A 24,548-nucleotide genomic window follows, 5' to 3' on the forward strand; every position below is an offset into this window, starting at 1 on the left:
GCCATTGGGAATTACCTGGCGGTCCATTGGTTAGGACTCTGTGATTTCACTGCCAAGGGCCAGGGTTCAATCCCTGGTGGGGGAACCAAGATCCCATAAACTGTGCAGCGTGGCCCAAAAAAAGAGAAACAGCCATTGTTTAGAATGGACTTGTTTGAATCTTTCCACGTCTGGAGTCTCAAATTCATTTGCTTTTTCCTTTAAGAATGATTAATTCACTTCCACACACAACTGCAAGGATTTGACAAACACAAGGTTATCATTAATAACCACGAGTTGTTTCTAGTTTACTAAACCAGACCCTGTTTTTAGACCTAATCGGCTAATCTCGCCTAATCCTCAAAAGTGTCCAGGAGATAACGCATGTTATCTTCTCCATAACAGAGATCAGAAACCACTCAGGAACAAGATGAGGTGATCTGCATTTACGGAAACATCCGGCTGAAGATTTAGGAACGGCCACTTAGGTAACTGGCTCTATAGTCTTAGGCAAATTACTTCATCTACGTCAGCCTACCTTTTCCCATCTTTTAATGTGGCATAATAGCAGCTACCCCTTCGGTCTGGTCCGTCGTCGTTAAATGAATGAAGTATGTCGAGCGCTGTAAACTGCGATTAAACTGTGCTGTCACTGTTTTCCGGGACCACGTGGTGCCAACCCGGAACCCGCCACCCAAGGCTGCACAGAAATCCAGCCGCTCCGCTCCGACCGCCAGGGTGCGCTGTGACGCGGCTCGGGGCCTGGCGGGAAGCCGCTCTAGCCTCTCCCGGGGAAGTCGCTGCCCTTACCTTCAGCAGGACCTCGCGCCTCTGGGTCCGCGCCCTCAGCTATCTCCGCTCAGTCCTCCAGCTACCCACTGCCCGCCTGCCGCCCACCATGGCCCTGCTGCACTCTGGCCGCGTCTTGTCTGGAGTCGCCGCGGCTTTCCACCCAGGCCTCGCTGCCGCGGCTTCTGCCAGAGCCAGGTAAGCAGGGAGAAAAGGAGCCGGGGCGACGGGCCTGCCCAGCCGAGCTGCCGGCGCCCCAGGACAGCTAACCCGCCTTGAAGGCACACGCGGGCACCGTCAGACACCAACTTTCTCCGCTCCCCTCTCGGATTCACAGGGGGCTGATGATTGAGCGTCCACATATCACAATGACCCTCTGGGTCCTACATCCCACCGCTCCCATGTCCCTGGGCCTGTCGGAGAGCATGCCAACGTGTTCCCCCGAGTTAGGAAGTATGTCCCTCTACGGCACCCGGACTCCATTCGAGGTTGGGGGCGGGGGTGGGATCCCGACTCAGTTTCGGCTCAGTGGGGGGTGGGAGCGAGGGGCGAGCACCCGGAGCGCAGAGGAGGCCTCGCGCGGATTGGCTGCGGCGCCAGCACTGCCTCGCGGCTATTGGCTGCGGCGCCGGGGGCGCGCGTGCCCTTGAACGGGCCGCTCTTGGGGGGCGGCGGGGCTCACCAGTCGTGGTCTCCCTGGGCCGTGGCAGGCTTGGACGGACTGCGGCTGACCGCCGTTTGTGTGTGAGGGCAAGGAAGCTCAAGGGAGGAAGATTTTCGGGCTCTGGCTTTCGGGCCCGGCTTTCCTCTCTGCATCCTGTGACCTTGGCTCGCGGCATCCTCCCTTCAGTCGCCTCCTGAGTCACCAGTGACCCCTCCCCCAGCCCTTTGGCCCTTGGATGTACCGGTCCGGGTGTAGTGACTCCCCCCCCCCCCGCCTTTTATCCCTCCGGAGGTCTGGCTGTAGGAAAGTTGCCTTTCTTCCCCTCCCGCTCGCTCTGCATTTTGATCTAGTGAATATGTCTTCATCCCAGTTTCACAGAGTCAGGGACTAGGCCTGTACTAGATAGATACTGCAGTGAACAAACAAGCCCGAGGGAGGGGTCGGTGCCACTCAAAAATTCCAAATATGTCCGTTCAAACTGTGTGATGTGTTGCAGAGAAAAGGTTGCAGAGTATGAAACGAGTCAGTAATCCCTTCCTAGCGGAGAGACCTAATCCAGGCTGTTTAATTCACTCAAGCCGATTTGGGACAGTGCCCTTAATAATTCCCTCATCAGGAACCAAGTCTCCAAAACCACCGCAAATCAGATACTAACTCCAAAGAGCGAAGCCTTGACCTCTCGGACATGTCTTGGCCTTTTCGTTTGAATGCAGGCTGGAAGCCTCTAAGCCGGCAGGACACTTGATCCTTTCCAAACCCTGTACAGGTTTGCCCAGGCTGTCACTGTCTTCTGTCCCTGATTTGGTTCCTTCTTGGCCCACTGTCAAGATGTGCTCTTTAAGGCAGCTTATCTAGTGGGCCAGAGTTAGGGAGGGCTTATTATTTATGCAGCAAATTTGAAGAACAGAAAGTAATGCCTAAAATTATAGCCAAGTGACAGTTTGTTTCACCATTGTAAATCTCTTGTTCTCTGGATTTGACTGAGTGCCCTTGGCTCTACTTACAAAGTGCTTGGTGAAAATCCCTGTGGCTCTGACCTTTTAGTCATTCTTTCGCTTTGACAGCCTGATTGTTTTGTGTCTTTCCCCATTAGAAGGTGAATTCCATGAGAGCAGAGACTATACCTACAACGTTTACTGTTCTATCTCAGCATTTAGAACGTTGGCTGGCATGCCTTTCAAATGAAATATTTTAACTTTAAACTTTGATTTTTAAATTAATGCAACAGAGACAAATACAACATTTTAGCGCTATATCTTAGTTCAAAGTCTAAACATAGGGGAACCAGAGTGGTGCAAAATGTGTCCCAAAAAAGTCTTAAAATATATGAGCACCTGCAGTTGAGGTGTTCAGGTTTAACACTGATGCATGATTGAGTGATAGAAACAGGTGCTAGGCCTGGCTATGATTGTTAACTGTTCAGACAACAAGAAAGTGAGAACCTCCTTTCCTGCCACTGTGGATGTGATCTTTACCTAAAGCCAAATGGTAAAGTTGGAAAACATTTATAAAAAATAAACTCAATTGGTTGAAGTTTCTTTTTCTTTTCTTTTTTTTTTTTAACAGCTCATTCTAATACAGTGAAACCTTGGCAGTTGGTATTCTGAAGAACTGGGTATTTATCCTATGAAATACTTAATTTTCATACTTGAATCATTTAAATGAACTAAGTTCAAGTGTTTCATGTAGCTGCATTTTTTATACAGAAAGCACTAAACATTTAACCTTTCCTTATTGTGCTGTAAAAACATAGTAACATGAAATCAGACAAAGTCACAGGACAGTGAAGAAAGGAAAATATGCTAATGTATTTTATAGATATCTGTTCTTATTTAATTCTGATTATTTAATTTGTAGTGAAATAACTGAAAGAGTATCAGGAGACCCTTTAAAAAGGCAGTGTACAGTAGTGGTACCAGTAAGAAGATCATAGTTGTAGTATTGCCTTTGCTGTTTTTAGTTCTATGATCATAAGCAAGTCAATTAACTTCTCTTATTTTAAATTAAGAATGTGAGGGAAAGCATTTTAAAAACTATGAAGCACTAGGTAGGCCTGCAGAAAAATTGCAGGGTTTTTGAGTTGGAGATGCTTATCTGAATACTTTGCACCTAACATCTTTTGGTTGGCTGATCAATATTGCTCAATGGCTAAAGCTCTGCACTTTTGTCCAAAGTGCATAGATAAGAGTGCTTTGTAGGCCACAAGTTATCAGCATCAATTTTGTCCCTGGAGCACTCTTGGTTCCCACTAGTACTCTCTTCAAAACAGAGTTCTTGCAGTGTAGGTATAATCTTTACCCTTTTAAGCAGTAGAATAATAAAGAGCATAAAGGACTCAAACATCTTTACTGATGTAGAACTAAGTCAAATGAAATATCCCTGCTCCTTTATTTAGATTAAGATTTAATATTTTGAAATTCTTTTAGAATTCTGAAAAGATACCACTCTCAGTCAGTTCTCTGCCAGAAGACTCAAGGCTGTGATTTCTGAAGAAATTTCTCTACTAGATAAACTTTTTAAAGAACTTGACAAATAAGTGCTTTTCATACCCCTTAATAAGAAGGGTGCCTTCTCCTTGTGGTTTAGGATCAGTGGCTCTGTCATTGTTGATGGAAGGCCTTGGAAATAGAACTGTGTTTTTAAAAGTGAAAATTGCTTACTAAAAGTTCCATGTCCTTAGGCATTCAGGGCATTCCTTGCTCATCATTTAATGATAGTGATATAGATGGGCAGATGGCTACATGTTTTCAGGGTCTGAATCATGGGTAGGATATAATGAAAGCTTTCGTCGGGCACAGTTCAGAAATTGCTTTGGGATATCTGTTTCTTGCTATTGCTTAGGTACTGAAACAGCCTAGCAGCCTAGAACAATGAAAAAGGATGAGAAGGAATTTGAGTCCTGGCAGGAGCGCTAGTAAGGAGGAAGATTGATGATATCTCCCAAGATGCCAGAAAAAAACCTGAGTAGTAATCATTGAAAAGCAAGAAAGGCCTGCATTTGGTCATAAAGTTATAACTTACACTCCTTGAATTTTTTACATACTTGCCTCACCAGTCTCTGTACTAGTGGCAAGATGGTTAAAAAAAAAAAAATGTAGTAGTAATTACTTAGAAACAGTGATACCAGCTAACATCAAGCACTCACTGTGTACCAGGCCCTGTTTTTGAGTGTTTTACATTTGATAACTCCTTTCATCCTTATAACAACCCTCTGAGATAGGTACTGTTGTGCCCCCACTTTACAAGTAAGGAAAGTTGAGGCTTAGAGAAATTAACTGATTTGCCAGTGCTCACACAGCTGGTAGGTGACTGAGCATTGGAATCCATGCTTTTTGCCCAGTCCTGACATGGCCCAGGGCAAGCTGTTAAAAGAAGTAAAAGCCTGGGAAATCTGAAAATGGAATAATCCACCCTTTGACAAGAGAGAATTAGCTTACACACCAATTACAGCTCCAGGAACTGAGACAGTTTTCAACTTGTCAGGAGAGCTTAAATTTATCTCTGCCGCTGTGTCTGAAGAGCCATCCCATGTGCCTTGTGGAGGAGAGAGGCATATTAGTGCTGACTGGCCACAAGTTCAACAAGAGAACGATTGTTGGGAAAGAAATTCTAATGAAATAATAATTCGTCAGGCTTTCAGTGTGGATAGTGTGCTGTGCGGTGCTGAAACATTTGATTGGTTAGGATTGGATAAATGATTACTAGAAAAAGGTGGGCTATTTCACCTAAGTCGTTGGGAACCTTGCTTCCCTAGCTTCCAGTTTCTACTGCAACACCCTAGGCTCTTTCTTACCCTTAGCCTCTGCTTAGAATGCCTTTTCCTCCTTTCATCTGTAGCATTTAGCTCTCAGGTCACCTCCTCCTGGAAGCCTTCCTAAGCCTGTACCTCACTCCCCTTCCCAGGCTATCAGGCCCTTTCCTCAGGGCCCCGATGAATAGTACTCTATGCCCTGAGCCTGTCTTCATCACTGTACATTATCCCCCTCACCTCCACCCCCCAGCCTACATTGTCTATAACTCCCTACTGGTCACTCCACTGGGCTAATCTGGTGGTGAGGGATTGTGTTTTATTCTTTTTTTATACCCAGCTCTTAGCACACAACAGGTTCTCAACAACTGATTTAGAGGTCATACAGACTTTGTTTTCTATAATATGAAACTATAAAAAAACCTTTTTGTTCATTACCCCTGAAGGAAAAGGTAAAATAATCTTTTTCTCAGAACAGTAATTTACCATGAGGTAAAAACCTCAGTTTTATCCACTAATGCATCCATGCTGCCAGGAGGTTTATTGGGGGGAAAAAAAGATAATGCTTTTCAGGGGTCAATCACAAAGATAGTTTTTGGTAAAAGATAGCCTGAAATTTTTATGTTTTCTGTAGCTAGGATTCAATTTTGGGAAGGTCAAATGAAAGTGTTGTTAGATGTTATTAATATTTGGTCTCTTGATTAAGATTAACGAAGGATTGTGAGTGCCAGAGAAATAATCATTGCTTACCTATTTAATCAAAACAACAACAAAATAATATAAACATATAACATGATTATAAAGAACCTGGCTCTTTCAAATATGCAGAACATCAAATTAAAAAACAACAACTTTGAGTTGGAAAATAGAAGGGAAAAAAAAACTCATTGTTACCTTAAATTCTTTTGTTCACTGAATTGCTAGCCAAAACTAAGATTAATCTACTAAATTTGTTCTAATTTATCCTTAAATAATCAAAGACATGAGAGTCAACATAAAGCATAGAGAAGTATTCTGCTTTCTAAAACACAGAATCTCTAACATCTAGACAGATTACACAAAAGGTAAAAAGTAACCTTTCATATTGTTGATAAAATCACCAAGAATAATTGAGCAAAACCTTGTTAAAATAGCAACACATTTCGTAGCTTCTTTTCAGACTCAGTTATTATAAATCAAAACAAAATTCACTTCCTAAGGTTTGTCACGTAACACCACTTGCAGCGTCTCAGTTCACTGAGAAGGGATTGAACCAGGCCATGGCAGTGAAAGCCCAGAATCCTACCCATGAGGCTACCATAGAACTCAGCTCCCCTAGGGTGTGTCTTACATGTTCTTTCACAAACTGACACTTTAGGATAGTCTCTCAGTTTCATTTCTGATACAGTAAATCTTGGTAGGCATGTGCCATATAAATAAAGGCTCAAAGGCTCTTTTGGATCCTTAGTAAGTTTTAGGAGAATAAAGGGGTACAAAGACCAAAATGTTTGAGAGCAACTGCTTTAGGACAACATTTTTTCCCTTGAAAAACAAAAACTTACACATTTATTTCTGTGTCACTGTTGATCATAGTATAGTCTCAACCACTCAATAATTATAATCTTAACCAAAGTAACTTACATTTCACAGATAAAACAGGGGAGGGAGTTGATGTCAGTCCTACACAAGCATTTAATTAGGCTTAGTAATCAGCATTTCAGTATTTTGTCATACCTAGAAATTATCTCCATATCGATGATTAATTACTCTGTTAACTCATTATAATATGAATCCAAGATTTTAAGTTATTCAAAGATCTGAGAAATTGTCTTCAAGTTGAGTATTCCAAAACTTACAGTTCTCCCAAAAATTCTCTCCAAAACCCATAACCCTAGTCTAATCATGAGAAGAACATCAGACAAATTCCAACAGAGGGGCATCCTACAGAGTATCCCTAACTAGTCCCCCCAAATAGTCAACGTCATCAAAACACGGTATGTCTGATACTGTCGCAGGCAAGAGGAGCCTAGGGAGACATGACAACTAAATGTAATGTGTCCTGGAACAGATATAGAACATTGGGTAAAAACTAAAAAGGTTGGAATAAATTGTAGACTTAATGTAGCAACCGTTGGTTCTTTCATTGTAACAAGTGTACCTTACTAATATAAAATGTTAAGAAGAAACTGTTGTGGAGTGGGTATAAGGGAGTTCTGTACTATCTATTCAATTTTCTCTAAATATAAACTGTTCTAAAAAATAAAGTCTGTTAATAAAAAGTAAGTAAAAGTATTATTACTGGGAACTTCCCTGGTGGTCCAGTGGTTGAGACTGCCTGCTCCCAAAGCAGGGTGCTGGGTTCGATCCCTGGTCAGGGAACTAGAGCCCACATGCCACAATGAAGATCAAAGATCCCATGTGCCACAGCAGAGTCCCAATGCAGCCAATTAAGTAAAATAAAAAATAAATATTAAAGAATATATTATTACTGTTAAAATTTGTCAAAATAAAAATTGGTTGAACACAGATTTACATTTTCCATAATTTTGGACATTTAGAAGTGGTGTTGGGCTTCCTAGGTGACTCAGTGGTAAAGAATTCGCCTGCCATTGCAGGAGACGTAAGAGATGCGGGTTTTTGTTGTTTTTTAATTGAAGGATAAGTGCTTTACAGAATTTTGTGGTTTTCTGTCATACATCAACAAGAATCAGCCATTTGTTTTCAGGGCAGCAATGGAGAAACAGACAGAGAACAGACCTATGGACAAAGTGGGAGGAGAGGAGGGGGAAGGGGAGATGTATGAAGAGAATAACATAGAAATTTACAATACCATGTGTAAAACAGATAGCCAGTGGGAATTTGCTGTATGACTCAGGGTACTCAAACAGGGGCTCTGCGACAGGCTGAAGGGTAAGGTGGGGAGGGAGATTCGGCTCTGATCCCTGGGTTTGGGAAAATCCCCTGGAGAAGGAAATGGCAACCTACTCCAGTATTCTTGCCTGGAGAATCCCATGGACAGAGGAGCCTGGTGGGCTACAGTCCATGCCGGATCACAAAGAGTTGGACACGACTGAGCATGCATGCACAGGAGTGCTGTTGGCTTCTTTTATCAAGTGAACTAGTGTAAATTTAGAAAAAACAAACCCACATAGAATAAAATGTATGCTTGTATTATAGTAACATGAGTAAATAAAATATATAGCTGGGTTTTTTAATCAAATTTAGTCTTATTTATCAAGGATTTAATTTATATGAACTTGAATTTCTAAAATGTTTCTGAGCTGCTTTAAGAAAAGAAAAATTGAGTCAAGCACATTTCAAGCACTAAAAATTCAGTTTCTGTAACTATTAGAACAGAGCACCTTTACTTTGAGGTTTTTATAATCTATTTTATCAAATAGATTAATCTAATCAGTGTTTTCCATCTCTCGCCAGAGATGGAAAACATTTAACATTCAGACACTCAGAGATATAACAAACAAACAAAAAAAGACTTTCTGAATTATACATGAAGACTTTATATCTCTTAAGATCTGTAACTTCAGACTTCCCTGGTGGTCCTGTGGGGACACGGGTTTGATCCTTGCTCCGGGAACTAAGATCCTGCATGCCAAAAAGAAAAAACTATAACTTCAGTTACAGGTGAGGAGTAAAAACACACAATCTCAAGTCTTATTTAAAAAAAAGAAAAGGTGCAGGGAACTTCCCTGGTGGTCCAGTGGATGAGAATCCACCTGCCAATGCAGGGGAGACGGGCTTGATCCCTGGTCTGAGAGGATTCTGCTTGCCACAGAGCAGCTGGGCCCGTGCCGCACAGCTACTGAGCCCGTATTCAAGAGCCCACACACTCCCAACTACTGAGTCCAGGAGCTGCAACTATTAAAGCCCGAATGCTTAGAGCCTGTGCTCTGCAACTAGAGAAAGCCCACACAGCAACAAAGACTCAGCACAACCAAAAGAAAAAACATGCAGGGACTTACCTGGTGGTTAGTGGCTAGGACTCCACACTCTCAGTGCAGAGGGGCCAGGTTCAATCCTGGGTCTGGGAACTAGATCCCGCATGCCACAACTAAAGATCCTACATGCCACAACAAAGATCGAAGATCCCATGTGCCACAGCTACAACCTGGGGCAGCCAAATAAGTAAACAAATAAATAAAGATGCAAAACAACAACAAACCAGAGTAGCTGTCGTCTCTCCCAATGGAGAACAGAGCTCTACTATCCATTTCCAGAAATCACTAATGGTCAAAGCATAATACCACATTCACAGTCTGTTGCCGACAGGGACTAGCTCACTGACCATAAAGGAACCAGAACCCCCAAATTAGTAGGGAGTGGAGAAACAGCTATTTAGGTGCATTTCCCTCTTGGGACTCACTCTGGGAGTGCACTCCCCCAGCAAGGCAGTTCACTGACCTCACCAGGTAAATCCACTGGGTGGTGGTAGATGACCCCAAACACTTAAAGGATAAGGTTTTTCTTTTAATTCTTATTTTTATACAACTTCTCAAAGGTTACTTTTCATTTGCAGTTATAACAAAATATTGACTGTATTCCCTGTATTGTACAATACATGCTTGAGCCTATCTTAATACCCAATAGCTTGTACCCCCACTCCCCCTGCACCCCTATATTGCCCCTGCACACTCCCCACTGGTGACCACTAGTTTGTTTTCTGTATTTGTGGATCTGCTTCTTTTTTGATAGGTTCACTAGCATTGCTGTATTTTTTAGATTCCACATGTAAGTGATATACAGTATTTGTCTTTCTCTGTCTGACTTAATTTCACTTAGCATAATGCCCTCCCAAGTCAATCCACATTGCCGCAAATGGCAAGATTTCATTTAAAGGATATTTTTTAAGGTAAAATCATGACTCATACAAATATAAAATACTGAACATTGTTAAACATTTTAACTCAATAAGTAATAAGGAAATCAGTGCAGTGTTACAACGGGCTCTAAATACCTGGCAGTTCTTTGTCATCTTCACCACTACTGCCCCAACCTGGTTCAAGCCTTCATCTCTTTCTCTTGCTGGGTAAGGAACCAGATTTTTCAGTGATCCTTCTGCATTTCCTTTCCTTCTCTGCATTCAATACCCCATCTTGTGACCAGACAAGCTATAAAAATCTATTCACATCACTGTTCTTACCTGATCACCATCTGCCCTCCAAAAAAAACCTTAAATGATTCTGTATATTTTCACTGCATCCAAAATAGAGCCCAGGAATCTGTATTTTAGCAGGCTTTCCAAATGATGCCCTTAACAAGTTGGGAAACAGGCTAAAATGTAACCCTCTTGGTTGGGTGAATTACATAACAACTTTACATTGGCCTTGCTTCCTTCTCTTGTCTCATCATTTACCACTCAGCTTCTTACTGCCAAATTACTTGAGATATCCTTTGCCTGGGAATTCAGGTCAGGTTTGGACTGCGTTGAAAGCATGTACATCCACCCTGTCCTCCCCAGGTTGATTTGGGTGTCCCTGCCTTTTGCTTCTCACAGCATTTGTATTGATATTATTGGCCTTCTCCACTCTTCAGCAACTGCTGTGAAGTCTTAGGTATTATTGTATCATATTGGTGTCTGTTGCTATACTGTATGCATAGTAGGCATGCAAACATTTCTTGAAATTGATTTTTGGCAGATCCAAGTTGTCTCTGGCCATGGAAATCTAGGTACTGTGACTGATGTCTTATTTTTCCCATTTCAGCTCCTGGTGGGCTCATGTGGAGATGGGGCCCCCAGATCCCATCCTGGGAGTAACAGAAGCCTTTAAGAGAGACACCAACAGCAAAAAGATGAACCTGGGAGTTGGTGCCTACCGGGATGATAATGGAAAGCCTTACGTGCTTCCAAGTGTCCGGAAGGTAAGCTTGCTAGACATCTGTTTGATGGGGATAAATAACTGAAGGGCCTTCCTGAAGACAGACTCCTGGATTGGGAGTCAGGAGACCTGGGTTCTAGTTCTGATACTCACTTTCTAAATCACATGTGTTATCTGGGGTCTCCTTAGCTATAAAAGTGAGAAGTTGGAAGTATATTATCTTTTCCAAGATTGAACTTCTATGATTATCTGAAAAACAGGCAGAGTGTAATGATGGTTGAGATGGTTGAATGGTATCACCGACTTGATGGACACAAATTTGAGGAAGCTTCAGGAGTTAGTAATGGACAGGGAAGACTGGCGTGCTGTAGTCCATGGCGTCACAAAGAGTCGGACATGACTGAGTGACTGAACGGAATTGACTATAACGATTAATCCTAAGGATGCACAAAAGGACCAAGAATTGAAACATTGTCTCTTGGTGATAGGAATAGCCGGCTGTGGATGAGGGTTACCATTGTTATTTTCCACTTCTCCCATTTTGATTGCCTTACTAAGACACAACTACCTAGGCATGCTCTGTCCTTTCATCCTATTGAGCTATTAAATAATTTTATTTTGTTATATTTTTATTAGTAGTCTTTTTACTGGTTATCACAACTCTAAATAATGTAACTAATTTCCCTCTAACAACTTTTTAAAAGAAAGTATTTCCTTTCCATCTGTACCTCTGATGAAATACCAATGTGCTGCTGTGTCACTTCCAGTCATGGGGTAGTGATGTGTTGTTCCTACAAACAGCAGAACTAGGCATCCTGAGTGGCAATTACAGAAGCATAACTTTGGGTGACAGTAAAGAACTGCACTTGAGGTTCACTAGGCTGGCTTGTGAGCCGCTGCAGTAATAGAGCAGGGGCTGAGTGAACCACTGAAAGAAGAAATTTCTGCGTGTGTAGGAGTACAGATTAGGTGTCATCTCTCTAAGTAGAAAAAAAGGACTTAAGAAATAGCTGTGATGAGAAGACTCACAAAAAGTGCCAGCTCCTGGGTGTCAGGTCATGCAGGGGTTACTTTTGTTCTCAGTAAGTCAGTTTAAAGTATTTGGCGTGAGGCTTCCCTGGTGGTCCAGTGGATAAGAATCCGCCTGCCAGTGCAGGGGTCCTGGGTTCAATCCCTGGTCAAGAAGATCCCACATGCCTTGGCGCAACTAAGGTCATGTGCCACCACTACTGATCCCGTGCTCTAGAGCCCATGCTCCAAAACAAGAGAAACCACTGCAATGAGAAGCCTGTGTACCACAACTAGAAAAAGCCCATGCACAGCAATGAAGACCCAGCGAAATCAAAAAATAATTAATTTTTTTTAAAGACCTAGATTACAAAGAAGAAGAAAGATTATCTGCCTGAACAAGTTTTTTAAAAATAAAATTTAATTTAAAGAATTAAGTATTTAGCATGTGTTAGCTATTGACAAAAGCTGAAACACTACCACACACTTTTGTACATTACCTCCTAACTCTTTACCTGAGTCATATGAGGTGTAGAAACAGCTGTTGAGCAAACTGAGATTCAAGGAAGTTAATAAATCACCCAGAGTTACACAGCTAGTAAGGGTCAGCCAGGCCTCTGACTCCAAAGCATGAAGATACGTGACTATAACTGTCAACCTTGCGACCCCATGGACTATAGCCCTCCAGGCGCCTCTGTCCATGGGGATTCTCCAGGCAAGAATACTGGAGTAGGTTGCCATGCCCTCCTCCAGGGGATCTTCCCAACCCAGGGGTCGAACCCAGGTCTCCCACATTGCAAGCAGATTCTTTACCATCTGAGCTACCAGGGAAGCCCCCTTAGACTGGCATATACCTTGAAATACTCCTTTATGTATTCAGTTGGATTTTATCATCTTATATCTATTTTAAGTGTTGCTCTTACATCTTACTCTTGTGCATTCCGAGAATGCCATTTTTTGTTAAACCAGGAGATACCATATACCTACCCATTCACATAAAACCTAACTTTAAAAAATAATACAATATGATTAAAAAATATACAATTTCTGTGCTATTTATAAAATATATTCTAATTACCCTTCTTCTTGGACAGTATCTCCAAATTTTTTAAAAGAGGCTTTACTTCCAAAATTTAACTTAGAAAACATTTTTTCCTTATCAAGGCGGAGGCCCAGATTGCTGCAAAAAATTTGGATAAAGAATACCTGCCCATCGCAGGGCTGGCTGAATTTTGTAAGGCATCTGCAGAACTAGCCCTGGGTGAGAACAATGAAGTGTTGAAAAGTGGCCGGGTAAGTAGCACAGACTCTGGCATCATACAGGGTCTGTTTTTAAATTTAATAGATTAAAGAAATTTGAAATAATTTAAACAAGAAAAGATGCATCCCTTTGTGTGTGATGATTGTTTGGAGGTGGCCACACGATGACTAATATCTCTTCCTTTAGATAGTAAATTGGCACTCATTCAATAAAAGATTTCCTATAATACTAATTCCCAAAATGGAGTAGGAATATGAAAATGTTGTGATCTAACTGAAGATTTGCCACTGCTTTTGCTGTTAGTCTGTGTGACCTTGTGTTCATTTTACACTGAATGGCTTTTAAGAGTGCCAAACTATGCCGAGTTTTAAGGCCTGAAGTTAGCCCTCTCGCCCTCATGCCCCCACGCTTCCAGCTTAGATACAGGAAACGGGCAGAAAACAAGCCACAGGGGGACTGCCGGGGCCAGGACAAGTCTGGCCGTCCTCTGGCACCTCTTCACAGCCAGCTTGCACATAGAAAGAGAGCAGACCATACTCACTTCTGAGTGTCTCCCTCTTCTCAGGGCAGAGAGCATCTCTGGATGCACAAGGGACTCCTAGATATCTCCTCCCTCCAGTTCCCTGAGGGGCCCTCTTTCTATGGAAGAAAGAGGTCCCTAAAGGTCACTGAACATAAGCTTTTTATAGATTCTTGTATGCAACCATACAGCAAGCACAAGCCACTTCATGCTTGTGGAATGCAGCCAGCCAGCCTGACATGTAGGCTCCATGTGCATTATAGTTTATTTGCCTTTGAAGCAAATATATTTTTTAAATAGATACATTTGTGTGTTTAAATATTTACTTTTCTGGGTAAGTCTGGGGGAAAACACACAAAGTATCAAAGCTAAACTAACACATCTCCCTTCCCCATTCCCCAGGCCAGAATAAATGGTTTATTCACAAGGCTGGTCTAAGTCAGTACATTAGTTCATTAACTCCAAGAGAAGCATACACCCTCAACCCCAGGGTCATGTAGTATTGATTGTAAGTCATGGACAAAATATGGTCTGATGGCTGTCTGTCAACCAACCACCTGTTGAAGTAAAGTGAAGTCACTCAATCGTGTCTGACTATTTGTGACCCCATAGACTGTAGCCTACCAGGCTCCTCTGTCCATGGGATTTTCCAGACAAGAGTACTGGAGTGGGTTGCCATTTCCTTCTCCAGGGGATCTTCCCCACCCAGAGATTGAACCCAGGTCTCCCACATTGCAGGCAGATGCTTTACCGTCTGAGCCACCAGGGAAGATCCAACCACCTGTTTACCCCTCATTAAAATGTCTATATTTTTCTGTAATTTTTGCTTAGTCTGTGTTCCTGGAGCAAATTACAGCTAAGTACAAGACTGGCCTATCTTAAAATAACAGTTTAAATAAAATAACATCAGTTTCCCTTTTATAAATTGCTATGCCTTTGTCAGTCTTATTATCAGAACTACAGTTAGGTTTTTATTTCTATCATGCCGAAGTTTGCACCGGCAAACTTTATTTACGAAAGAGTACATTAGTAGGGGTTCCCACCATTTAATGCACTGCCTCCCAGTCCAGAAAGTAGACTTATGTTTTGTAGAGCATAGTACTTTGTGGTGCCTTCAAGCAAACAAACAAAAAAACCCTACTGTAGTTTCTTCCTCATCCCCTAAAGTTGACCAATTTCAAGATTTACTGAGGCCATTTCCGTATTACCCAAAAGATATTTTCAGATTATGAAAACTCATAGGCTATGATTCATGTAATAATGTTATTCTAACATACTTGTTGACTTTTTAAGATGACTTGCTTTTTCATATTCAGAGAGTCTCAATTTCATCAAAGTCTAGAATAATATTTTAATGTAGTGGCTGTTGGCCATGTCTTTTTTTTCTCTATATAAATCACTCCTTTTTCATATCTGGTTGAAGTGGGAGTTGTGTCCTGAGAATTGCTACTACAACACAGTATGACACTGATAATTTTCAGGCCAGGCCATAAGGAATTAGCTTCCACATCAGCAAAGGTGCTGGAAGGTGAAGAGCCAGCTCTTTTGAGAACCTGTGAGGAGAGTCTTGCCTGGAGAATCCCAGGGATGGGGGAGCCTGGTGGGCTGCCGTCTCTGGGGTCGCAGAGTCGGACACGACTGAAGCGACTTAGCAGCAGCAGCAAGGAGAGTCTATCTGTCTCTTAGAAAATGGAATGAAAACAATAGTGCCGTTCTCTTGTTTCCAAATCTTCTTTGGAAGGCTGTCCTCGGCTTCTGAGGAAGGAGGGTACTGACTGTATGGTGCCTCTCTGTGGGCTTGAGCTCGGGTTGGTAAGTCGTGGGCCTGTAGAGAGAGTGCTGCACCTCACTGACCACCCACCTCTCTCCTTCAGTATGTCACCGTGCAGACCATTTCTGGAACCGGGGCCTTAAGGATCGGGGCCAGTTTTCTGGTGAGTCTGGAAACTTTCAAGAAAGAGCTGTAAGACAGTCTGTAAGTTAGGGATGATGGGGTTCCCAACTGCATATGTGTTTGACTTCTGACCTGGAAATAGATTTCCTCTTTCCACAAGGCTGGAAGGTTTCCTGTTCTCTGATAAATGAAGTTTAAGGAGAGGAGGAATGGAAGTACTTAGAAGAAACAATAAGGAAGAGATTATTATAAAGTATAACTTACTGAGCACATACTGTAACTAGGAGCTTTTATATTTTAACATGTTTAATCTTTCTGAGGGAGACTTAGTTAATGCCACTTTACAGAGGAAGAAAGTGAGCCCAGACAAATCTTTGGCTACACAGCCCAGTATAATTGTCAGAGCCTGAACCAACCCAGGAAGTCTCACTGCTGAGTCACCACTGTCTCTCAGTCATAGAGAGAAGCTGACTTTCAATAGAGAAAAATGTCCTCTCAGTAAAATATACTAACTTTTTTTTTTTTTGCCTCTCCTTTCTTCATTTTTCCACTCACTTTCATCTGATCTTTTAGCAAAGATTTTTTAAGTTCAGCCGGGATGTCTTCCTGCCCAAACCAACCTGGGGGAATCATACACCCATCTTCAGGGATGCTGGCATGCAACTCCAGAGTTATCGGTACTATGACCCCAAGACGTGTGGCTTTGACTTCACAGGCGCTATTGAGGACATTTCAGTAAGTGTGGCTCTCAGGGCAGGAGGGGGAGGGAACAAGGAATAAACCTCCCTGTGGAGGTTTGATGTCTCCCACTTGGGTCTCAATATCCAACTTAAAATACTGGGATGAGGGACTTCCTGGTGGCCCAGTGGTTAAGACTCTCCATCCACTGTAAGATGTTATGGATTTGATCCCTGGTCAGGGAACTAAGATCCTGCATGCCACGTGGAGTGGCCAAAAAAACAAAAACCAAGATGAGCTAATTCCCAGACCTCATGTTATCTTCGTTACTTATCAAATAATGGTGACCCTGTGCATTTCAAGTAAATGACCTCCTGTAAAGTTGCAGATAATCTCTTGGTCCTTGTTCTGTTTAGAAAATACCAGCGCAGAGTGTCATTCTCCTGCACGCCTGTGCCCACAACCCCACAGGAGTGGACCCTCGTCCTGAGCAGTGGAAAGAGATGGCGACAGTTGTGAAGGTGAGGGGGGTAAACTGACCGGTGACAGTTCTGCATTGAGGAACTAGCCTTGGACACTTCACTTGGCAGAGTCTTAGCAGTGAGAATCAACCTCAAGGCTGCATGAAATTTCCACACATAGTGTAGTCACCAGGAAAGAATTCCTCATTTGCATAATTAGCAATTCTGTAATTCATGATACACCAGGAGTTTGAAAATAACCTTTTGTTCCTCAGCCAAGATGTATGGGATTCTGATAAAACTTGTCCCTGACCAGTCTGCACAGTTGGCATCCTCAGCCCCATGATATCTGCCGGTGGTGCCTCCACTTGCCCTGGTCAGTGGTTACTTGGTCATCCTTTCATCCACTGTTTCACATCCCCTCCTGTCTTTGCCACTCTCCCCAGCACTGCCATTAATTATCCACAGCGATTCTCATTCTTCTGTGAGAGAAGGCACTCGTCAAAGTTCCCAAGGAGGGAGATACTTCTATTGCCTCACGTCCCCATTCTCATTCCTTTTGGTTTCCCCTTTCTTTCGATTCTGTCAAACCTAAGCTGTGAACAGAATGAGACAGAAACAGCATTCAGAGAGCACTTTCAAGATGAGATGGTTAGAATGAGGCCTGGAATAAGATGGCCTGCCAGTCACATTAGCCCCAGGAAAGGCTGAAGCTAGTCCTATGTTGACTGGACCAAAAGAATTACCCAGACCACTGTGGGCCTTAGAAGAGCTTCCTGTTTGGACTTCCCTGGCAGTCCAGTGGTTAAGACTCTGCTCTTCCAAAGCAGGGGGCACAGATTCAATTTCTGGTCAGGGAACTAAGATCCTACGTGCTGCACAGCCGGGCCAAAAAACAAGGAAACAATTTTCCTGTTTGACCACACAGCATTCTATCCAGATTGGATTATCTTTTCTTAATGTCTTCTTGAAGGCCTATGTCCACCAACATAAAAAATATATATATGTTAATATCTTAACTCTAGGAAAGTTACACATCTCCAGACTGACATCTGGGGACCAAACTGTTGACTCTGAGCAAAGCAGGCATGGTCCTGATAAGCACAGGTAATCAGTTGGGGCGTCTTGAGAAGGACGGCCTAAAGCTTTGGTCATCTTTTCTTTCCTTCCCAGAAAAACAATCTCTTTGCATTCTTTGACATGGCCTACCAAGGCTTTGCCAGTGGCGATGGTAACAAGGATGCCTGGGCTGTGCGCCACTTCATCGAACAGGGCATTAATGTTTGTCTCTGCCAGTCCTATGCCAAGAACATGGGCTTATACGGTAAGCTAAAGGACTGAGGGTGATGTGTGTTCTGTTGACACTGAAGAAGTGCTGGGAGAGGGGGCCACAAATGTGTCGAGTTGAGGGGGGAGGGGTTGCACATGAGGATGTGTTTATAACAAAGAGTTGTTTTTGCAGTGCTTCTAATGGAAACATATAAGACATAGCAAATCATGATTGCCTTTTATCATTTTTGATCAGAGAACCAGAAGACAAGATCCATTTTGTCTTTTCAGGTGAGCGTGTGGGAGCCTTCACTGTGGTCTGCAAAGATGCCGAGGAAGCCAAAAGAGTTGAGTCCCAATTGAAGATCCTGATCCGTCCCATGTATTCCAACCCCCCTATCAATGGGGCCCGGATTGCCTCCACTATTCTGACCAGCCCGGATTTGCGAAAACAATGGTAAAGGCGATTTGCACCTCCCCAGCCATCTGCCTTCCCCACCACTGATCCTTCGAAGCTCCCTTATACTTGGCTTATAGGGGCATGCAGTTATCACTCAGCTTCCACAGGTGGAAGGGGAAGGAGAGAGGAGTATGCATTTTGTCAGCACTTTCGAGCAAATAAATTGGTTTTCCCCTGTAAGAGACAGGCCTAATTCAGAAACAACAGTTCCTGTAGTCCATCATCTCCGTGTTAAGTAAAACCTGCCTTCTCCTAAACTGAAGTGTCTTATGTAGGAAAACTTTGTCACGAATGTTATATTTTTTGTTTTTATCCTAATAATAGCAAGCACTGAATTGGTATTTCTGCATGTATTATCTATACTCTCTGAATCTCTTGGCACCTGTGCTCTAAATTAGTGTTACTCAGAAAAAAAGATTTTTTTAATCACAATCCACATAAAGCTTGTGTCTTACATCATCACCTATGTATGTATGAATATATAACTGAAACTATATACATATATATACTATATATGTGTGTGTGTGTGTGTGTATATACACACACAGCTTTCAAAACTCAACATTTGGTCTTCCTGAGCTATACTCCAATTTTTTTTTTAAATGCCAATTGCACCCAACAATATTGAGTTTATGACCTACTAATAGGTCATGGCCACAGTTTAGAAAACATTGCTCTAGATCAGGAGCTGGCAAACTATGTTCTGCAGATCAAATCTGGGCTGCCACAATTCTAGTAAATAACATTTTATTGGCACACAGCCCTACCTTCTTTTTGATGAATTTGTATGGATGCTCTCATGTCACAACAGCAGAGTTCAGTAGTTGTGACAGAGGGTTATACAGCCCACAAAACCTAATATATTTATGATCTAGCCCTTTAGAGAAAGCTTACCAACCCTTGCTCTATATATTTCAGAGTCTTGGAAGATGTGATTTGTTATGTAAGAGTTTATCCTGTACAGCTGATTAGCTGAGGAGTAGATCCCTAAGCAGCTAATGGGATAGAAAAGCTAAGTCTGTGAGAAACTTCATCCTCAGCTCACCTGGACATCATGTGACAACTATTTTTTCTACCTTGAATTAATCCTATGAACATTGAGGGTAAATAGAGTCTCAGGATATTTCTTTTCTGAACAACAGATATATGCTAGGCTTACTAAAAACTCAACTACTTTTTAAATTAGAATTTTATTTTTTTCCTTTACAAAATTACTGTGTGATTACATTTCAGAAAATTTGGGCAAGTCACTATAACCCAGATTTTTTTTTTTTCCCTTTGCCTGTTATTATTCCTATTGTAGCATGAATAATATGTCTATGTATTATATGTGTGGCATATATATTAGATATATATGCATAGGCTTGGTTTGTTTTTGTCAGAAAGAATTGTAATAACCTTTTTTCTTAATTTTTAAGTGGTTTTTAAAAAAGATTTCCATGGTCCTTAATGGTTATCAAGTTGTTTATTTTTTTTTAATGTGTACATTTCAATATTCATTTGAAGTCTATAGTGTACAGAGATGACAGAGATACTGTGCTAGGTGACTAAGATGTCTGTCCCTTTGGGGAGTTTATAATCTAGTGAGAGAGATAACATGTATAGCATTGATACAAGACAGATAGGAAAAATGCTGAGTAAAGAAAGAGCTATTGATTAGTGGGAAATGAGGGAGGATGTGATGCAGATAGCATCATTTGACTGTGCCTTGAAGAGAGAAGGAGATCTTTTCCAAAGAAAGGGAGGCGAAAAGAAACTTGGAGGAAGAGATGTGCGTGAGGATCAGCACAGGCGCGTGATGTGCATCATGCAGGGTGTGCTTTGAACGTCGCAAGTGAGTTTTGTGGCAGAAACACTTGAGTGTAAGGAGGATGGAGATGACAGCAAAGCTGGGAGGTGGGAGCAGATCATGAAGTACTTTGATATTGTAAGAAGTCAGATCTTTATTCTGTGGACAACAAGGATCATGGATGAGATCCTTAGGGGCAGTGGTTGCTGAGGTGGCCCTGCATCTAGCCATTTCATGTACTCAGTGCCTTTAGGACCCAGGCTCAAAGTGAACGGAGCTAGATGAATAGGACTACAGTTCAGTCGCTCAGTTGTGTCCGACTCTTTGCAACCCCATGAATCGCAGCACGCCAGGCCTCCCTGTCCATCACCAACTCCCGGAGTCTACCCAAACCCATGTCCATTGAGTCGGTGATGCCATCCAGCCATCTCATCCTCTGTCGTCCCCTTCTCCTCCTGCCCCCAATCCTACCCAGCATCAGGGTCTTTTCCAGTGAGTCAACTCTTCGCATGAGGTGGCCAAAGTATTGGAGTTTCAGCTTCAACATCAGTCCCTCCAACGAACACCCAGGACTGATCTCCTTTAGGATGGACTGGTTGGATCTCCTTGCAGTCCAAGGGACTCTCAAGAGTCTTCTCCAACACCACAGTTCAAAAGCATCAATTCTTCAGCGCTCAGCTTTCTTCACCGTCCAACTCTCACATCCATACATGACTACTGGAAAAACCATAGCCTTGACTAGACGGACCTTTGTTGGCAAAGTAATGTCTCTGCTTTTAAATATGCTATCTAGGTTGGTCATAACTTTCCTTCCAAGGAGTAAACGTCTTTTAATTTCATGGCTGCAGTCACCATCTGCAGTGATTTTGGAGCCCAAAAAACTAAAGTCTGACACTGTTTCCACTGTTTCCCCATCTGTTTGCCATGAAGTGATGGGACCAGATGCCATGATCTTAGTTTTCTGAATGTTGAGCTTTAAGCCAACTTTTTCACTCTCCTCTTTCACTTTCATCAAGAGGCTCTTTAGTTCTTCTTCGCTTTCTGCCATAAGGGTGGTGTCATCTGCATATCTGAGGTTATTGATATTTCTCCCGGCAATCTTGATTCCAGCCTGTGTTTCTTCCAGCGGAAATTTAAAATCAAATGCCATTCTTAGTGGGGCCAGGGGTTCCAGCTCCAGCCAGTGATCGCACTGCTGATGCAGTGTTGCCAGCTTCTTGGTTTTCAAGAGGCTGCAAATCTACATCTTTATGTGCAAGTGCCAAATTTAGGAGTGTTTAACTGGGTCAGATAAGACGCGACTGAGACTCTTACTTGACCTTTAGTTGGCAACATGTAACCTCTGTTCTAACCCTGCATGACATCATCATAGAGAGATGGTTTGGAAAAGTGAACACATAAGAACAAGGAGGTAAATTCTTCACAGTCATCTAGCTGGTAAGAGCCCACAAGAATTGCCCAGAGCTCCACAGAAATGGAATGAAAGGATAGATCCTGAGGAAGGGGCAGACTGTGTCTTGGATCCAGAGGACTGCTTTCTTTGCTCCTCCAGATGGAATTAACCCTCTCTTTTCAGGGCTTTCTTAGCACAGCACAAATCTATTGGTTCATAGCTTGTCCTGCTTTGTTCCGTAGTCGGTTGTTTACAGGTATGCCCCCGGCCACGGGTGGTGAGGTTTAAAGGCAAGGGCCAGGTCTCAGTCCTCCCTTCCTCCTCAGCACTTAGATATGGCTGGGCACATGGTCATTTCACAGCACACTGTGAGGGCGGGAATGTTTCTTCCATCCATGGTAAAGAATAAGGTAATATTTTATGGCTCAATTTGAAGGTTTTTCCCCTGCATAAAAGATGAAGAGCCTTAGCCTTCCTAAGTTTTAGAATGATTTATTCATTCTTCTTTTTTTTTAATTTGAAAATCTAATTGGCTTTATTAAATAATTCATAAATTGGGCAGTATCCATCTGGTAAGTAGAAAGGCACTCTGTTCATTTTCCTTAATAACTCAATTATGTCAACTATTTCAGTTGCCTGATCATAGTGTTCTGATATAAAGCAGAAAGCTATCAAATAGCTTTCTTCCCAGACCAGGACTTGATAAAGAACAGAGAACTGAGGCACCCTGGGGGAGTGCTCAAGGGGGGTATTAATAAAACTGCCGAGAGCTGGCTTATCTGTCAGTGCTTGAGAACTGAGCTACATCTTGGGGGATTTTTTTTTACAGGTTACAAGAAGTAAAGGGCATGGCCGACCGCATCATCAGCATGCGGACACAGCTGGTGTCCAACCTCAAGAAGGAGGGCTCCTCCCATAACTGGCAGCACATCACTGACCAGATTGGCATGTTTTGTTACACAGGCCTAAAGCCTGAACAGGTGAGTAGACTCCCATTTCTCTCCCACTGACTAATTGATCAGTCCCTGCAAACCAGAATTCCTCAGGTCACCTGTGTATTTAGGATTACTCTAAGAAGAATCATTTCGAAGCCTTTTTAGGTAAAAGAAGTATGAAGCATTCATTTCGTATTATTCTTTGTTAGTCGTTTACCTTTTGTTAGTACTATACCTATCTGTTTACTCTGTGAGGTTACAAACTTCTGAAGAACAGAGCTCGTCTTGGTCATTTTTATGACCAGCACTGTTTCTCAAAAAGATTCCAGAACAAGCAAGAGCCTGAATATTGATAGGAGAAGTAGCTATTCTGTAGCTAGATTCTGGATCAATTTTTCTAGAAATGCTGAATCTAAGATTTTTTTTCACCTGTCCCCACCTCAGAATTCAGCATCCTACTTTAAGATAGCTATTTATTCTTCTTTTGTTCTAAGCTAACACACCAAACTCTAGGAATGGGTTTAAGTGAGAAAACAGAGCTTCTGTTGTTTTTTTTCTGTTCTAACTATTAGCTAGTTGTGCTGTGCCAGGGCTGGGGAGACCACCCCCCTCAACCAGGAAGTACCCACACACTCTTCTCTCTGCAGGTGGAGCGGCTGACCAAGGAGTTCTCCATCTACATGACAAAGGATGGCCGCATCTCTGTGGCAGGGGTCACCTCAGGCAACGTGGGCTACCTTGCTCAGGCCATTCATCAGGTCACCAAGTAATCCCCCTGGTCAGCGGGAACAGAGACAACCTTCCTGTCTTCAGCCTCTGCTGTTATGAGATTCACATGGAGGAAGAGGGAGGGTGGATGGTGGTGAGCGGATCATTTTTTTCCAACCACAGTACTTTAAAACTCAGCGATTGAATGTGTTTCTCAGAAAAGAACGTGCAGTGAAATAGGGCGGAGGCACCTGTGACTGGTGTCGGGAACTTGTGGCTGTAAACCAAACTCGCCATCATCCTTTATTTCCAGTTTTTCCACCAGAGTTTACATGTACGAGAAAGCCCCCCCCCCAAAAAAAAACCCTGTCAATCACACCATTGCAATATTTCAAAAGCTTTAAGTGAAACACCTTTTGGTGTCACGGGTTTCTCTGTAGAACCAGCCTGAAAACAGCACCTGTTAGAGGCTTTGTGAAAAGACGAAGTTTTAACATTAGCAGTCAGCCTCATTTTTGTCCTCCCGTGACTGAGCAACTTGTCAACAAACTGTATTATGGAAATCATGTTTTACAGCAAGTCTGCTACCACTGTAGTGGGAGAAAATAAAAGATGCTCTTTCCCACCTTATTTAAGAAAAAGAGAAAGAAGGCTGTCCTTTCTAGTACCTGCAGGATTTTAATGTTCCTCTTTTCTCCCTAATCACTGCTGTTCCTTTCTTCGGACACAGAGATCTGTAACTAGCCCAGATTTTCATCCTGCCCTACTCCCCGAGTGACCATCAGTCCCATCCCATAGGATTTACTTGTTTGAAGAACGAAGAACATTATTTACTGCTCATCTCAATACCCTTGCTTTTCTCGGTGAAGAATAGCAGAGAGTAGGTAACTGCACTTTATTTTGGCATCCTCTTCGATGAGGGTTTAGTTTCTCTCCTGTGGGGATGTTGCCTCTGCCCAGCTGGCCCTCGTACCTTTGTGCAGTCAGTCATCTCATCAGGAGTCAGGCAGTGCAGGGTAGAACCGGGAAAGAGGATTTTCTGGGCTTCAGTTTTAACCTTTGTGTGCTGCCAGCTGGGCTTAGGCTTCACCCTCTGGAAAGAAAACCACCATATGCTCTAATCATGTAGATTTATTGCAGCCTGGTTTCTCTGTTACAATAAAGTTACTGTAGACCCAA

General features: G+C 42.6%; 2 protein-coding genes across 5 annotated transcripts in view; one reads left to right on the forward strand and one right to left on the reverse strand.

The window, feature by feature from the left end:
• LOC145514266 (uncharacterized) overlaps positions 1–693 on the reverse strand; it is a 718,708-nt gene extending 718,015 nt beyond the window's left edge. The window contains exon 1 of one of the 2 annotated variants that reach the window (XR_014060007.1): positions 518–661. Coding sequence is in view for 1 of the 2 variants with exons in the window: in XM_081511614.1 (XP_081367740.1) it covers positions 518–527 (10 nt within the window). In the remaining variant the exon portion in view is untranslated. Of the gene's footprint in view, positions 1–517 lie in introns of both variants that reach the window. The other variant, XM_081511614.1, reaches the window with a different exon arrangement.
• Positions 694–769: 76 nt separating this feature from the next.
• GOT2 (glutamic-oxaloacetic transaminase 2) lies at positions 770–24,548 on the forward strand. Of its 3 annotated transcripts, none has more exons than XM_081511611.1 (10): positions 770–966; positions 10,880–11,036; positions 13,166–13,294; positions 15,657–15,716; positions 16,250–16,411; positions 16,771–16,875; positions 17,989–18,139; positions 18,376–18,541; positions 22,556–22,779; positions 23,262–24,548. In XM_081511611.1, exons 1-9 carry the CDS (start codon positions 878–880, stop codon positions 22,734–22,736), a joined length of 1,200 nt encoding a protein of 399 aa, XP_081367737.1. In that variant the 5' UTR covers positions 770–877; the 3' UTR covers positions 22,737–22,779; positions 23,262–24,548. The 3 variants fall into 3 exon arrangements, with proteins under 3 accessions (XP_081367737.1, XP_081367736.1, XP_081367738.1); XM_081511610.1 differs by having other exon boundaries at positions 22,556–22,706; positions 23,309–24,548; XM_081511612.1 differs by lacking the exon at positions 13,166–13,294 and having other exon boundaries at positions 22,556–22,706; positions 23,309–24,548.

The sequence above is a fragment of the Giraffa tippelskirchi genome, chromosome 7 (assembly GCF_054371585.1).
Source record: "Giraffa tippelskirchi isolate mGirTip1 chromosome 7, T2T-mGirTip1v1.2.pri, whole genome shotgun sequence".
NCBI classification, from domain to species: domain Eukaryota; kingdom Metazoa; phylum Chordata; class Mammalia; order Artiodactyla; family Giraffidae; genus Giraffa; species Giraffa tippelskirchi.